A 15,485-nucleotide genomic window follows, 5' to 3' on the forward strand; every position below is an offset into this window, starting at 1 on the left:
GAGCAACAGAGGCAAGAGAGGACGATCAGAGTGAGGACATGTAGGGCGAGGGCTAGAGGCAACAAGGTTGAGAGCGGGCAGTAGTGGGCGAGGGCGAGAAAAGGCAAAGGCAAGAGAAGGTGAGAGTGAGGGCGAGAGAGGGCCATTGAGTGCGAGGGAGGACGAGGGCGAGGGCAAGGGCAGGTCAAGGTGAGGGAGGGCGAAGGAGAGACAGTGCTAGGGATGGCGAGGGACAGGATGCGCAAGGGAGAGGGAAGGAGAGAGGGTGAGCGAGGCAAGACAGGGCGAGGTCGAGAGAAGATGAGGATAAAAGAAGGCGAGGGAGGGTGAAGGCGAGAGAGGGAGAGAGAGGGCGAAGGAGCGAGGAGGGCTGGGGAGCAAGAGAGGACGGGGGTGGGTGTGACAGAGAAAGTGCAAGGGTGGAAGTAAGTAAGAGAGGGCAAGGGCTGGGAAAGAGCAAGGGAGGGTGAGGGAGGACAAGTGCAGGAGCGAGCGAGGGCCATTGCGGGTGAGCATGGGCAAGCGTGAGTGAGATAGGAAGGGTGAGAGACAGCGAGGGAAAGTGAGAGTGTGGGCAGACGAGGTCAAGAACGGGCGAGGGCAAGAGAAGGCGAGGGCGATGAAGCACGAGTGCGAAGGAGGGCGCAGACGAGGGCAGCTGAAGACAAGGGAGGATGTGGCCGAGGGAGGAAGGGGCAAGGGAGCACTGGGGCGAGAGAGCACAAGGGTGGGTGAGGGCAAGGGTGGGTGAGGGCAAGGGAGGGCGAGGGAGAGGGAGGAAGGAGAGTGGGTGAGTGAGGGCAAGGTCAAGAGAAGGCGAAGGCGAAGGCGAGAAAAGGCGAGGGAGGGTGATGGCGAGGCAGGGCAACAGCAAGGGAGTGAGAGAGAGGATGGGGGAGTAAGAGTGACCGATGGTGAGAAAGGGCGAGGGCAGGTGGGGGTGAGCATGGGCAAAGGAGGAAGGGTGAGTGACAGCGAGGGAGAGCGAGTGTGACAGCAGATGAGGTGAAGAGTGGGCGAGGGAGAGAGAGGCAATAGAAGGCGAGGGCGATGGAGGGCAAGGGAGAGCGAGGGCAAGGATGCAAAACACATTGGGAGTGGGAGAGGTCAGAGGCGAGGGCGAGATGGGGTGAAAGAAGGCAAGGGCGAGAGGGTAATGAGGGTGAGGGTGATTGTGGGTAAGGGAGAGAGACGGCAAGTGAGGGAGAGGGAGGGCAATGGGTAGAGCGAGGGAGGGCTAGGAAGAGGGTGGGAGTGGGAGGGTGAGGGAGGTAGGGCAAAAGGGAATGAGCGAGGGCGGGACAGTGCAAGGGCAGGAGAGGGAGAGGGTGGGGAAAGGTGAGGGCGAGTGTGGGAGAGGGCGATGTTGGTACTGGGTGAGGGCAGGAGAAGGCGAGAGCGAGAGACGGCGAGGGTGACAGAAAGTGAGGGCAAGGGACAGGGAATGAGGTGGAGAGACAGCGAGGGAGGATGAGGACAGAGGGCAAGGGATGGAATGCGAGAGGAAGTGACAGAGGGGTAAGGCGGCAAGGTTGAGAGAAGGGTGAAAGTGGGCGAGGGTGGGGTCAAGGGCAGGAGTGAGAGAGGGTGAGGGTGAGAGGCGAGGGTGACAGACTGCGGGCGAGGGGGTGGTCGGGGAGGAGGCAGGGCGAGGGTTGGGACGAGGGCGGCGGGCGAGAGGGTTGAGAGGGTGAAGAGGGCGAGAGGAGGCATAAGCGGCAGGTGGGGTGACAACGGTGGTGAGGACAATGAAGGCTAGAGAGGTAGAGGGCTGCAGACAGTGAGACAGGCAGGAGCGAGAGAGGATGCGGAAGGGCGAAGATGAGTAAGGGCAAGAGAAGACGAGGGAGGGCAAGGGGTGGCAAGTGAAACGGGGTCGATTGTGGTGGGGCATCAGCGAGGGCAGCAGGGTGTGGGTGAGGATGGTGATTAGGGTCAAATGTGACAAGGATGAGGTAGGGCGAGGGAGGGACAGGTACAGTGAAGCAGGGTGAGGGAGATGCAGGGCAAGGCAGAGGCAGGCGTGGGAGGGTGAGGGAAAGGGAGGGCGAGGGATGGAAAGGGAGGCCGAGGGAAAGAGAGGGAGGCCAAGGGATGGAGAGGGAGGCCGAAGGATGGAGAGAGAGGCTGAGGGATGGAGAAGGAGGACAGGTGAGACAGAGCAAGGGTAGGTGAAGGGGAGCTAGGGCAGGCGAGGGAGAGCGAGGGCAGGCGAAGAAGGGCGAGGGAGCACAAGGGCCAGCGAGAGGGAGCGCCAAGGAGAGGGAGAGAGAGGGTAGGGAAGGCGAAGGCGGGACCAAGCAAGTGAGGGCAAGGGCAGGAGCGAAAGAGGCGAGAGGGCATATGGGGACGAGGGCTACAGGGGACAAGGGCAAGAGTGGGCAGTAGCAGGCAAGGGTGAGGCAGGGCAAGAGTAGGCGAGGGCGAAGGCGGGAGAGGGAGAGGGCCGGTGAGTGCGAGGACGTGGGCAGGTCAGGGTGAGAGAAGGCGAGGACAACAGAAGGTGAGGGCAAGTGCGAGAGAAGGCGAAGGTGAGAGAAGGCGACGGAGGGTGAGGGCGGAACCAAGCAAGAGAGGGCAAGGGCAGGAGCGACAGAGGCAAGAGAGGACAACCAGGGCAAGGGCTAGAGGGGGCAAGGGTGTAGCGGGCGAGGGCGAGACAGGGCATGAGTAGGCATGGGTGAAGGCAGGAGAGGGTTGGTGAGTGAGAGGGAGGAGAAGGATGAGGGCAGGTCAGGGTGAGGGAGAGCGAGAAGGGCTGAGAGAAGGCAAGGGTGAGAGAAAGCAAAGGCGAGAGAAGGCGAGGGATGGAGAGGGTGAGAGCGGGAGAGGGCGAGGGCGGGAAAGGGCGAGGGAGGGAGACAGAGAGCGAGAGAGAAGGAGCATACTGGCGAGGGAGCATGAGGGTGAGGGAGGGTGAGGGAGTGCGAAGGTGGGCGAGGACGGGGCAATGGAGGGTGGATGCGAGGGCGAGAGAGGGCATGGGAGCGGGAGGTTGATGGAGAGGGAAGGATGAGTGGGGCAAGAGAGGCCGAGTTCAAGATAGGGCAAGGTCGAGAGAAGGCGGGGGCGAGAGCGAGAGAAGGCGAGGGTGAGGGCGAGAGATGGCGAGGGAGGGCGACAGCGTAGGAGGGAGAGAGCAGGTGAGGGAGCGAGAGAGGTCTGGGGAGCAAGAGAGGGCGGGGGCAGGTGTGAGCCATAGCAGGTGAGGGTTGGGAGTGAGTGAGGGAGGGAGAGGGCGATTGAGGGAGGGCAAGGGCGGAAGTGACCAAAGGTGAGAGAGGGCGAGGACCGGTGGCGGTGAGCATGGGCGAGGACATGGCTGGGTGAGAGAAAGGGAGGCCGAGGAATGGAGAGCAAGGGCAGTAGAGAGACGCGAAGGTAGGCGAGGGAGGGCGAGGGAATGTGAGGGTCAGGGCCGGGAAGGGCCAGAGTGAGGGAGGGCCAGGGCGAAGGAGGGCCAGGGCAAGGTACAGCAAAGCTGGGCAAGGGAGAGGGAGGACGAGGGATGGTGAGGGCGAGGGAGGGTGAGGGAGAGAGCAAGGTCAGCAAGAGAGACAGAGAGCGCAAAGTGGGGAAGAGTGTGACGAGGGAGAGGGTGAGAGCAACGAGGAGAAGTGGTTGCTGTACAAACTGTTTTACAACTACAACAGTATCAACTTAGATTACACACATCACTGTCACCGACATAATGCCTGATAAACAGGTCATCAGACTGAAGAGTGACATTGGAAAGTTAGTATTGGGAATGTTCTCATTGGTCAATGGCTTTTCTTCATAGAAGAATTCTTAGAATCCCTACAGTGTGGAAACAGGCCCTTCAGCCCAACAAGTCCACACCGACCCTCAGAGCATCCCACCCAGACCTATTACCCTATAACCCACCTAATCTACACATGCCTGATACATTATGGGCAATTTAGTATGTCCAATCCACCTAGCCTACACATCTTTGGACCGTGGGAGGAAAGCGGAGCACCTAGGGGAAACCCACGCAAACATGGGGAGAATGTGCAAACTCCACACAGACAGTTGCCCGAGGGTGGAATCGAACCTTTCCTGCCTAAATGTTCTTTGACATACAGACACTGCACATGCTGCCTAATTATAATTATAAAATCAATAGCAATGATCCAATGGCTCCACATATGAGCTAATAGGTTCTGAACGGAAAAACAAGGATAAATTTATCTAATTTAAACTCATGTTCAAATGCCAAAGGCACATTAATTTACCACAAGTTACATGAGTAACACAGGTAAGCAATCTTTTAACTTGCTATGATGGAATGTTACTGATCCAGAAGCATTTATTGGGAGGTCACTTTAAACACAATACTGTGATCCAATGACTGCCATAGTGGATGAATTTTCAATTGCCAGCCAATTGCTGCCAATTTTCATAAGAATGGCTGATAGGACAAGATGCTGAAGGGACGCTGGGGAAATAAGCACCACTGCAAGTAAAATTTTACTATCAGTTTTAACATGTATTAGTCATGTTCTCTCAATTTATGACTGATCATTTAATGAGTCCCATTATTCTTGGAAATACTTTCCAATTCCATTTAGAATCATATAGGAACCCTTCTGATGCGATTAGACAAAGCAAGTAATAACACTAATTTTGGATGCATTTATGCATATAATTGTATGCAACACCAGTGACACAATCCATCACTAAGATAAACAGTTTTCATTTATACTAACTGCTCATCAGTGCACCACTGCAGCATTACAATATCTAAAGACAAGAACAGATGGTGACAGGTTTTATCACTAGCCAATGTTCAGTTAGCCTGAATGCTGGACTGCAATTAGTCTTAGTCCTCCAAGACACAGAAGGAAAAAACTAAGAATGAGGATCAATCACCAGCACTGGGTTTCTTCCATAGAGGACAGATGACACTATGAGGCTTAGTAATGATATGGTCAAATTGCTTAGTGACACTCCTTTGCCTTTGTTAGTTATTTTCTCATGGGATGTAGGTACTACTGGCAACTAGTTCCCTCTCTAAGTAAGGATGGCGGATTTCCTTCCCTAAAGGATATTGGTGAACCAGATGAGTTTAAAGCAAGACTAGTAAGAAAGGAACACTTTTGGTTATAACCTTTTATGATAATGATTAATGTACATCTCAGGCAGCTATCTTCAAAGCACCAGCTAGTGTAATACTGGCACTTTTTAATTGATACAGAAACATGGGAAGCACAACAATCAATTGCAGTGGAAAAACAATGTAGTAAATGTCTCCAGCCTTTGCTGACCTATTTCGTTGACCGAGAGTCTAACCCACCCTCTGCTGACCCTTTCTCCCGCCTCCAACAAACCCCATCCTCTTCAAACAAATGCCTTCAACCGCATATCTTGCATTTCCTGCACTTCTACTCTCAATACTCATCCCGCCAACAAAAATAAGGATGGAGTCCCCCTGATCCTCACATACCACCCCGCCAGCCTTCGCATCCAGCGCATCATCTTCCACCACCTGCAATCTGACCCCATGACTAAAGAGGTATTTCCCTCTCCACCCCATCTGCCTTTTGTAGGGACCGCTCACTCCGCAACTCTCTTGTCTGCTCTACACACCCCACCAACCTCACCACACCCGCACCTTTCCCTGCAACCGCAGAAAGTGTTACACCTGCTTCTACACCTCCCCTCTTGCCTCCAGTCAAGGCCCAAGACAAACTTTTGAAATCCGACAGGAGTTCACCTGTACATCCTCCAACCTGGGGTCTACTGTATCTGTTGCTCCCAATGTGGCCTCCTCTAAATCGGTGAGACCAAGCGCAGACTTGATGACCAATTCGCGGAGCATCTGCACTCTGTACACTATAATCAACAACATCCTCTGGTTGCCAACCATTTTAACTCCTCCCCCAATCCCTTGGTGACATGTCCATCCTGGGCCTTCTCCCACTGCCACAATGATGCCACATGCAAACTGGAGGAACAACACCTCTTGGGAGCCTACAGACTGACGGCCTGAACAAAATTCACCATTTTCAAAATCTCCCCACCCCCTGCCTTATCCCATGTCCAACCATCCTTCTCATCTCTGCCTCCTTGACCTGATACAACCTGTCCATCTTGTTTTCCACCTATCCGTTCCACACTTCCCACTGACCAATCGCCACTACCCCCTACCTGCATCCACCTATCACCATCCCACCTACCTTCCCCCAGCCTGACTCCTCCTGGCTTTATTTATTTCCCAGCTCCCTTCCCCCTCCCCAGTCCTGATGAAGGCTCCCCGACCCAAAACATTGACTTTCCTGCTTTTCTGATTCCACCTGACCTGCTGTATTCCTCCAGCTCCACACTGTATTCACAAAGACATTAATGATCATTTTTAATCTACAAAATAACAATTCAATATTATATATTATTGACAATCAATAACTCTGCTGTAAAATAGCTTCTTGCTTTACATCTCTTGACTAAATCAATAAATAGCTTTACTGACCTGACTGAGATTCCACTGCATTTTCTGGCTTTGTTGCACATTGTATGAATTTCCCACCCTTCCTGCTTGGGGAGCCATCATATTCTCCGGAACTCTGACAGCACTGGTTTGTGTATTACCCATAAATCCATTTGCCATTCCAATGCCAACCACCATCCCTGCCGGCTGGCCCACCATTCCTGCCGATTGTCCCATCATCCCCGTGGGAGCTGGCATAGGTGCTCCAAGGTTAGGAAAATTTGGATAGCTAGCTGCAGGGTGAGAGGCATACGACAACGAAGAAGGTGCCATGTACACAGCAGCTGGAAATAACAATGCAGTGAAAATATAAAGTTATATCAGGGCACTCTTCATAAAATGCAAATCAACTGAAACAGGCTACAAAAACTCAACAAATAAATTGTATAAGAAGTTTAAATAACATGCTCTCTGCCTTCTGATGTATTTTGGCTGCACTGTGTACAATTTTTAGGTTGCATATTGTAGAAGTCTCAAGGAGATAAACACAGTAGATGCAGATGTGGTGTACTTCAGATGGTGTAGTGGGTAACATGTAAACTTGGTTAGCTAACAAGAAGTACAGTCGGGATAAATGGGTGATTTTCAGGTTGGCAAGCTGTACCTTGCCCAATGTCACAGGGATCAATACTGCTATTTACATCTGTATCAATGTCTTGCATAAAGAGGCTGAATGCCTAGGAGCTAAAACTGCAGATGCACAAAGATAGGTGAGCAATTAACTTGTCAAGGGGACAAAATCTACAGACGTATTTAGATAGGTTAATTGGCAGACAAAAATTTGGGCATAGTGTGGGAACACGTGAACTTGGTCACTTTGGCAGGAAGAATAGAAAACTAGAACATTATTTGAATAGAAAGAAACAGCAGAATAGATACAGAGGGTTATGGGAGCCAGACTGGAAATTGGGATTGAGACCACAATGAGATCACCCAGTGTCTTCAATGGCAGAGCAGGTGCCAAGGGGGCATATAGCCTACAGTGTTTCTAGACATCGTGCTCATGGCAGCTTTCATGGAAAAATGGACAGAGAATATAAACAGCTGAAGATCCCAGAATCACATGCAACAATAATAATACAACTTAAGTCAAACGGTTGCCCCATTTACTTACAGTAACATAATTACAGGTAGTTCTGCTATAACGTGTGTTGCGTAAATGCAAATTGGCTGTAATGCGATTGATGAATAGTGGACGCTGTTTGGCTAATGTGAACTTTCTGCTGTACAGGTATAGCAATTTTCAATGCCGATTTCCCTATGACATGATTTTATGTACTGTTACTTTCTATAGCATGAGGTCACACAAAAACGCATCTAGGGCGTTATAGGAAAACTGCTTGTACACTGTTTAAACAAAATTGTTGTGGCAGGTAGAATAAAACAACGACTGCATTAGAGTGGAGCAAGTCACCTCATTTTGGTTTATTGCAGATTTTGGCAGTCCAATTCATGTGGTCAGGCCATTTCTGATTGGTTATCTCAAAAGCCAGCCATCATATTTCTTGGATCCTCAACCCAACCACTACTAAATTAAGCTTTTCGTAAAAAAAGCTGTATCCTTTCTAAGGAAACTTGATGCAGCACGGCACTGAGGCACTAACTAACATCAGCAAGCATAATTGTTACAAAAAACATTTAGAATGTAGCAGTTGAAGTAGAAATATACACTAGCATGACATTTTGGTGGAGACATGTTTGTTATAGAACTCCTACAGTGTGGAAACAGGCCCTTTGACTCTCTGGGCATCCCACCCAGACCCATCCCCCCTATAACCCACCTAATCTACACATCCCTGAACACTATGGGCAATTTAGCATGGCCAATCCACCTAGCCTGCACATCTTTGGACTGTGGGAGGAAACTGGAGCATCCGGAGGAAACCCACGCAGACACAGGGAGAATGTGCAAACTCCACACAGTCACCTGAGGGTGGAATTGAACCCAGGTCACTGGCGCTGTGTGGCAGCAGTGCTAACCACTGAGCCACTGTGCCGCCCCAAATACAACAATATTTGGCATATATCATGTTCTCAATGCAATGGACATGAATAGATTAACAATCATGGTTGGCTACACAATTACTCCTACCAAACTGTATCAATGTTAATGAGGTTGGCAATGTAAGTTCAATGGCACAATTTTTAAAAAAAAAGGACAGGGGGTGTAAGAAAAGAGAAACCTAAAAATCTTTGAATGTGTTTTGAAAGCAGTTAATAAAATGTGGAATCCTGCAATAAAAACAAAAGGTTTTGGAAAAACTGACAAGTCAGGCAGCAACTGTTAACAGAAAAGCAAAGTTAAAAGTCAAGTCCAATCTGACTCTTCTTTGGCATTGGACAGGGGTGGAAATGGGTTTTATGCTTTTGACAAAGGGAGAATGGGCAAGGAACCCATGGGGAAGGCTAGTGGGCAGCAGAGAATAGAAATCAATGATGTCATTATAACCAAAGGCAAAGCAAGTGGTAATGGCTTTAGAAAATGAACAAAGCCAGAATTGGTGTAAACAGCAGAATAAACGTCAGCTCTGACTGAAAATAAGATGTGGACACTGGGGGGACTCTCACCTGGTCCATGAGACCAAGCTTGAAGTCCGCTGCTTCCGATGTGGCCTCCTCTACATTGGTGAGACCGAGCATAGACTCTGCTGCTCCCGATGTGGCCTCCTCTATATCGGTGAGACCAAGTGGAGACTCGGAGACCGCTTTATAGAGCATCTGTGCTCTGTACGCGACAAACGACAACACCTTCCAGTTGCCAACCATTTTGACAATCCCTCCCATTCCCTGGGTGACATGTCCATTCTGGGCCTCCTCCAGTATCACAATGACACCACCTGCAAACTGGAGGAACAGCACCTCATATTCCACCTTGGGAACCTACAGCCCGATGCCTAAACATGGAATTCACCAGCTTTAAAATCTCCCCACCCCCGGCCTCATCTCACGTCCAACCCTCCTTCTCATCCCCACCTCCTCGACCTGACACAACCTATCCATCTTCTCTCCCACCTATCCGCCCCTCCAACCCCACCGACCAATCCCCTCCACTCCATACCTGCACTCACTTATCACCATCCCACCTACCCTGCTTCCTGGAAGGAATCCATTTCATTCTCTCAGTTTCTCCAATGCATCTAATGATTCCATTTTCTGCAACTGTGCTTCCGATATTTTTTTTTTCTCAAATGACGATTTCCCATCATTGTGATGGACAGTGCCCTAACTGTCTATAATTAATTTCCTGCAATTCTGCGCCTCAAACTATTGCCTGCCCTCTCAGAACCATGATAGTGTTCTCCAGGTCCTCACTTCCCAGCCCATCAGGCTCCATATTTAAAAGATCATCCTCCACATTTTCTGCTGCTCCAGCATTATACCATTGCTGAGCACATCTTCGTCTCCTCAAGGAGATGTAAGACTTGTGCTTTCACTTCTCACTGTCCAAGACACCAAACACTCCTTTCAGGTGGAGCAGCAATTTCCTTGTATTTCTTTCAATCTAATCTATTATATTTGCTGCAGTCTCCTTTACACTGGGAAGACCAAACGCAGACAGGGTGATCATGGGATGGAACACAGGTAAAACCCACTACAACCATAATTGCTCCTTTTGTGCCATGACATCTTTGATCTCAAATCTCCTTTGCCTCTAACCTCTTTCAGCAGAATAAAACCTATCACTTTTGTTCTAAAGGGAAGTCAAAACAAACTTGAAATGTTTACTATTTCTCCCTCCACAGATACTGGCAAACCTGCTGAGTTCTTTCAGCACCTTATTTTTATTTAAGATCTCCAGCACCAACAGTACTTTTATTACTATGGGGTCTTGTGCTTTATAAACTGAAACAAGAGATAAAATTCAGGAGGTTATACTAAACCTATATAAAATATTAATTTGTCTGGACTGCTCTTTGAAGGAGTCTCAGTTGGTCACATAGTTCTTTTTGTGCTGTACTTTTCAAGAATATGCAATCTGTACTTGAACCCATGAATAGTGATCAGAAATCAAAACAGTCAAGATAACAGGGATAACAAGGTGTAGAGCTGGATGAACACAGCAGGCCAAGCAGCATCAGAGGAGCAGGAAGGCTCTACACCTTTTTATCTCAGATTCTCCAGCATCTGCAGTTCCTGCTAACTCTGAATCAAGATAACAGGCTCATTTACAAAATGTATTTTCACATCAGGAAAATAAAGTTCATTCTTGGGGTTTGTAGGCAGCACGATAAGGCAAATTACCTGAAAGAGAAGTGAAAAGGGTTGTGGAGATAGTTGTATTATCAATAGCCACAGGTGAGCTGCTGAAAGACTGGAGGTTGGCTAATGTGGTGCAATGATTTAAGAAAGCTGGTAAGGAAAAGCCAGGCAACTGTAGACCAGTGAGCCTGACATTAGTGGTGGGCAAGTTGTTGGAGGGGATCTGAGGGAGAGGATTTACATGTATTTGGAAAGGCAAAGACTGGTTAGGGATTGTTAACAGGGCTTTTTGCGTGGGAAATCGTGTCTTATGACTTTTTTGAAGAAATGATGAAGATAGATGTGATCTGTATGGACTTCAGTAAGGATTCGACAAGGTTCCGCATGATAGACTGGTTAGCAAGGTTAGATCACATGGAATACAGAGGGAACTAGCCATTTGGATACAGAACTGGCTCAAAGGTAGAAGACCAAGGGTGCTGGTGGAGAGTTGCTTTTCAGACTGGAGGCCTGTGAGCAGCAGTGTGTCGTAAGTATTGGTGCTGGGTCCACTGCTTTTTGTTATTTATATAAATGATTTGAATGTGAACATAGAAGGTATGGTTAGTAAGTTTGCAGATGACACCAAAATTGATGGTGTAGTGAACAGTCAAGAAGGTTACCTCAAAGAACAACGGGACCTTGAATAAATCGGCCAATGGGTCAACGAGTGGCAGATGGAATTTAATTTAGAGAAAGGTGAGGTGCTGCATTTTGGGAAGGCAAATCAGGGCAGGACTTATACACTTAATGGGATGGTGATACGTGAGTGCAGGTAGGGAGTGATGGGAATTGGTTAGTGAGGTGGGAGGGGCTGATAGGTAGGAGAGAAGATGGACAGGTTTGTCAGGTCAAGGAGGTGGGATGACAGGGAGGGTTGGACATGGGATGAGGTTAGGGGAGGGTGGCATGGTGGCTCAGTGGTTAGCACTGCTGCCTCACAGCACCAGGGACCCAGGTTCAATTCCACCTTCGGGCAACTGTCTGTGTGGAGTTTGCACATTCTCCCCATGTCTGCATGGGTTTGCTCCAGTTTCCTCCCACAGTCCAAAGATGTGCAGGCTAGGTGGATTGGCCATGGAAAATTGCCCGTAGTGTTGAGGAATGTCTAGATTGGGTGGGATGGGGATGGGTGGGATGCTCTGAGGGCCAGTGTGGACTTGTTGGGCCGAAGGGCCTGTTCCCACACTGTAAGGACTCTATGATTCTATTCTACAATTTTAAAACTGGTCAATTCCATGTTTAGGCCATCAGGTTGTAGGCTCCTGAAGCGGAATATGAGATGCTGCAGTTTGCAGGTGATGTCATTGTGACACTGGAGGCAGCCCAGAAATGACCTATTACCCAGGGAGTGGGAGGGGGAGTTAAAATGGTTGGCGACGAGAAAGTATTATCATTTGTTGCATAGAGAGCGCAGATGCTCTACAAAACGGTCTCCAAGTCTACGTGGGTGAGACCAAGCGTAGACTCAGAGACCGTTTTCTTGATATTACATTTAGTTTTTAAAACAAGTTTCTTTGAGAAAGATAGTGGATAATGCAAAGTGCACCTGGCTGAAACCATCATGGAATATTTAGCTGATAACTGATGTAGCAAGGCTTCCTGTTAATTGAATTCTAGAAAGATAGACCAAAGATTGCTTTTATCTCCAAACAGTTTTCAGCTTTGCAGGAAAACAAGACATGGCTGTTAAATATTCTTCCAGGATGTAATGTTTTTCCGCAAACTGTAGGAGCAGTACTTCATATTCTGCCTCGGGAGCCTACAGTCCAATGGCCTAAACATGGAATTCACCAGTTTTAAAATCTCCCCACCCCGGGCCTCATCTCACGTCCAACCCTCCCTCTCATCCCACCTCCTTGACCTGACACAACCTGTCCATCTTCTCTCCCACCCATCCGCCCTTCCCACCCCACCGACCAATCCCCATCACTCCCTACCTGCACTCACTTATTACCATCCCACCTACCTTCCCCAGCCCCACCCCTCCTCTTTATTTATCTCTGATCTCCCTTCCCCCGCCCATTTCTGAAGAAGGGTCCCGACCTGAAATGTCAACTTCTTGTTCCTCTGATGCTGCCTGGCCTGCTTGTTCTTCCAGCTCTATAATGGACAGACTGGGGTTGTCCTTCTTGGACATTAGGAGACTGAGGGGGGCAGATGATTGAGATGCATAAAACTATGAAGGGCACAGAAAACGTAGATGGGAAGAAACTGCTATCCTCGGTGCAGGCTTCAATGACCGGAGGCATAAATACAAGGGACAGAAGGTTCGAAGGGAATGTGAGGAAAAAGAACTTCACCCAGAGGATGGCAGGAATCTGTAACTCACTGCCAGTGAGACTGGTAGAGACAGAAGTCCTCATAACATTTAAGTAGTATTTAGATGTACACTTGTGATGCCAAGCATACAAGGCTATGGGCCAAGTTCTGGAAAATGGGATTAGAATGGTTATCATAGAATTTCTACAGTGTAGAAGCAGGCCATTTGGCCCATCAAGTTCACACTGACTTTCTGAAGAACCTCCCACCGAGACTCACCACTTCTAGATCCCTGCATTTCCCAGCCAAGACACTTTGGGCAATTTAACATAGCCAGTCCACCTAACCTGCAAATCTTTGGAATGTGGGAAGAAATTGAAGCACCCAGAGAAAACACACTCAGACACAGACACAGGGAGAACATGCCAATGCCACACAGTCACCCGAGGCTGGAATTGAACCTGGGTCCCTGGCACCGTGAGACAGCAGTGCTAGCCATCGAGCCAATGTGCCACGACAAGGTTAGGTGATTGTTTTGTCCAGCACAGACTTGATGGGCCAAAGGGCCTTTTTCTGTGCTGTAGATCTCTATGACTCTGACAGTTAGATAGATTCTTGATTAATAGGGGAGTCAAACGTTGAGAGGGGTTGTGGGAATGTTGGATTGAGGTCACAATCAAACCAGCCATAAAGTTATCAAATGGTGGAGCAAGCATGGGGGCCTGAAGGCCAACTCCTATTCAGAGTTCGTAGATTAGCAGGTATTGCTCTCTGGTCCAGTACGTATTCCTAACAAACTCAACCTTTACGTTGAGTCTCTGCAAGTTTGAAATGACCAGTGATAGCAATAATGGCCACCAGCATGTAGATAAGCAATTCATTCTCATCACTGATCAGTTTGGGGGCGGGGAGGGGTAGTGTAAGGGAGCAGAGGAGTGAATACAAATTATCTGGTTTCGGAAATATTCCCATAGATTAACTATTTGAATTATGTATCACTAAAAGGTTGTTCGGATTGTAATTAAAAACCCTTGATATTACATTTAGCTTTTAAAACAAGTTACTTTGAGAAAGATAGTGGATAATGCAAAAGTGTACCTGACTGAAATTGTCATGGAATATTTAGCTGATAACTGATGTAGCAAGGCTTCCTGTTAGTTGAATTACAGAAAGATAGACCAAAGGTTGCTTCTGTCTCCAAACATTTTTCAGCTTTGCAGGAAAACGAGACATGGCCGTTAAATGTTCTTCCAGGATGTAATAAGCAAAGTCATGATATGATAATGAATTTGAGAATTTATAATTTCTTTTGTGCATTTTTGTCAAATTCAAATATATCCACAGGATATTAACTTCTTCAAAGACACATATGCATAACAAAAGCATTGAAATAATAGCCTGACTTCTCCATGTTGTCACGATTCAGACAACAGGGTCAATTTGGGACCAAGAATCTGGAAGTGGCAGTGCAGAACATTCATCATGATCTTTCCAGAAGTAGACTTTAGGAAAGCTGCCTCCTGGAGCACCATCCAAGCAGTGAGCCAAATTCAAGTGTCAGATGGTCCATTCAGCACAAATCATGACAGGGCTGACAGCCTCCTTCACAGTGTGAGGCACTTTCATCGCCAAAAGAAAAACCATGTGCGGAGGCCTTAACTGTCTACTGCAGGTAGGATTCTGATTGCATTTTAGAACCCATGCTTGGGAAATACACTTGTTCGAGATGGCATATTGGAAACCATCCAAATGCAGATTTTCCTTATTCTCTTGCAGCCTGCCTTCAAACATCTAGCAAGATTCCAGCTAATGGTGTCTCCTTAGGAGTCTTTGCTATTTCATTAACCTCTTGGTCTCCAATTCAATTATTTGATTTTTCAGTCAAGGTGATAAAGAAGATCATGAAAAATTCACTAAAACAAAGTTTTGTTAAAGGACACTGCAGAGGCTTATCAAATGAGGTAATACTACAAAATATACAAATTGCCATGTGGCAGGACTGGGGAAACAGTTCACAAAGAATGGCAGCATTTTCTTCCTTTGCAAGCACAGACACAAATTATTCATTTAATATTGCAGTAAAACCCTCTACCTTCAAAAATATATCTCCTCTTTAGTCTCTAATTGGCCTCATTGTTCCTCTTTCTACTCTTTTACTATTCGTGTGCTTATAGAAAATTTTTAGATTTCCCTTTATGTCAACAACCACTCTCTTTTCATGTTCTGTCTCTCCAATTTTGTTTCCCAGTTTCACTCTTAAAATATTACGTTTAGCTTGGCTTTCATTGCAGTATCAACCTGATTTCTGCCATACATGACCCCTTTTTGCTCCTTCTCTTTCACTAACCAGTGATGCTAGCTTTCCTTGTCTTACCTTTTCCTCTCAAGGCATTGCAGCTCTTCTGTAACCAAGTCCTCCTTAAAGGCTGAGATAACAAGGTGTAGAGCTGGATGAACACAGCAGGCCAAGCAGCATCAGAGGAGCAGGAAGGCTGAC

At 47.9% G+C, this 15,485-nt stretch overlaps 1 protein-coding gene across 1 annotated transcript in view; it reads right to left on the reverse strand.

Annotated features, from left to right (window-relative positions):
* The window catches only part of LOC109930086 (stromal membrane-associated protein 1-like), a 251,251-nt gene that overhangs the window by 8,389 nt on the left and 227,377 nt on the right, over positions 1 to 15,485 (reverse strand). The window contains exon 11 of the mRNA XM_048597072.1: positions 6,470 to 6,771. Within this exon, the coding sequence (XP_048453029.1) occupies positions 6,470 to 6,771 (302 nt within the window). The remainder of the gene's footprint in view (positions 1 to 6,469; positions 6,772 to 15,485) is intronic.

Source organism: Rhincodon typus, chromosome 5, assembly GCF_021869965.1.
Source record: "Rhincodon typus isolate 14 chromosome 5, sRhiTyp1.1, whole genome shotgun sequence".
Taxonomy (NCBI): domain Eukaryota; kingdom Metazoa; phylum Chordata; class Chondrichthyes; order Orectolobiformes; family Rhincodontidae; genus Rhincodon; species Rhincodon typus.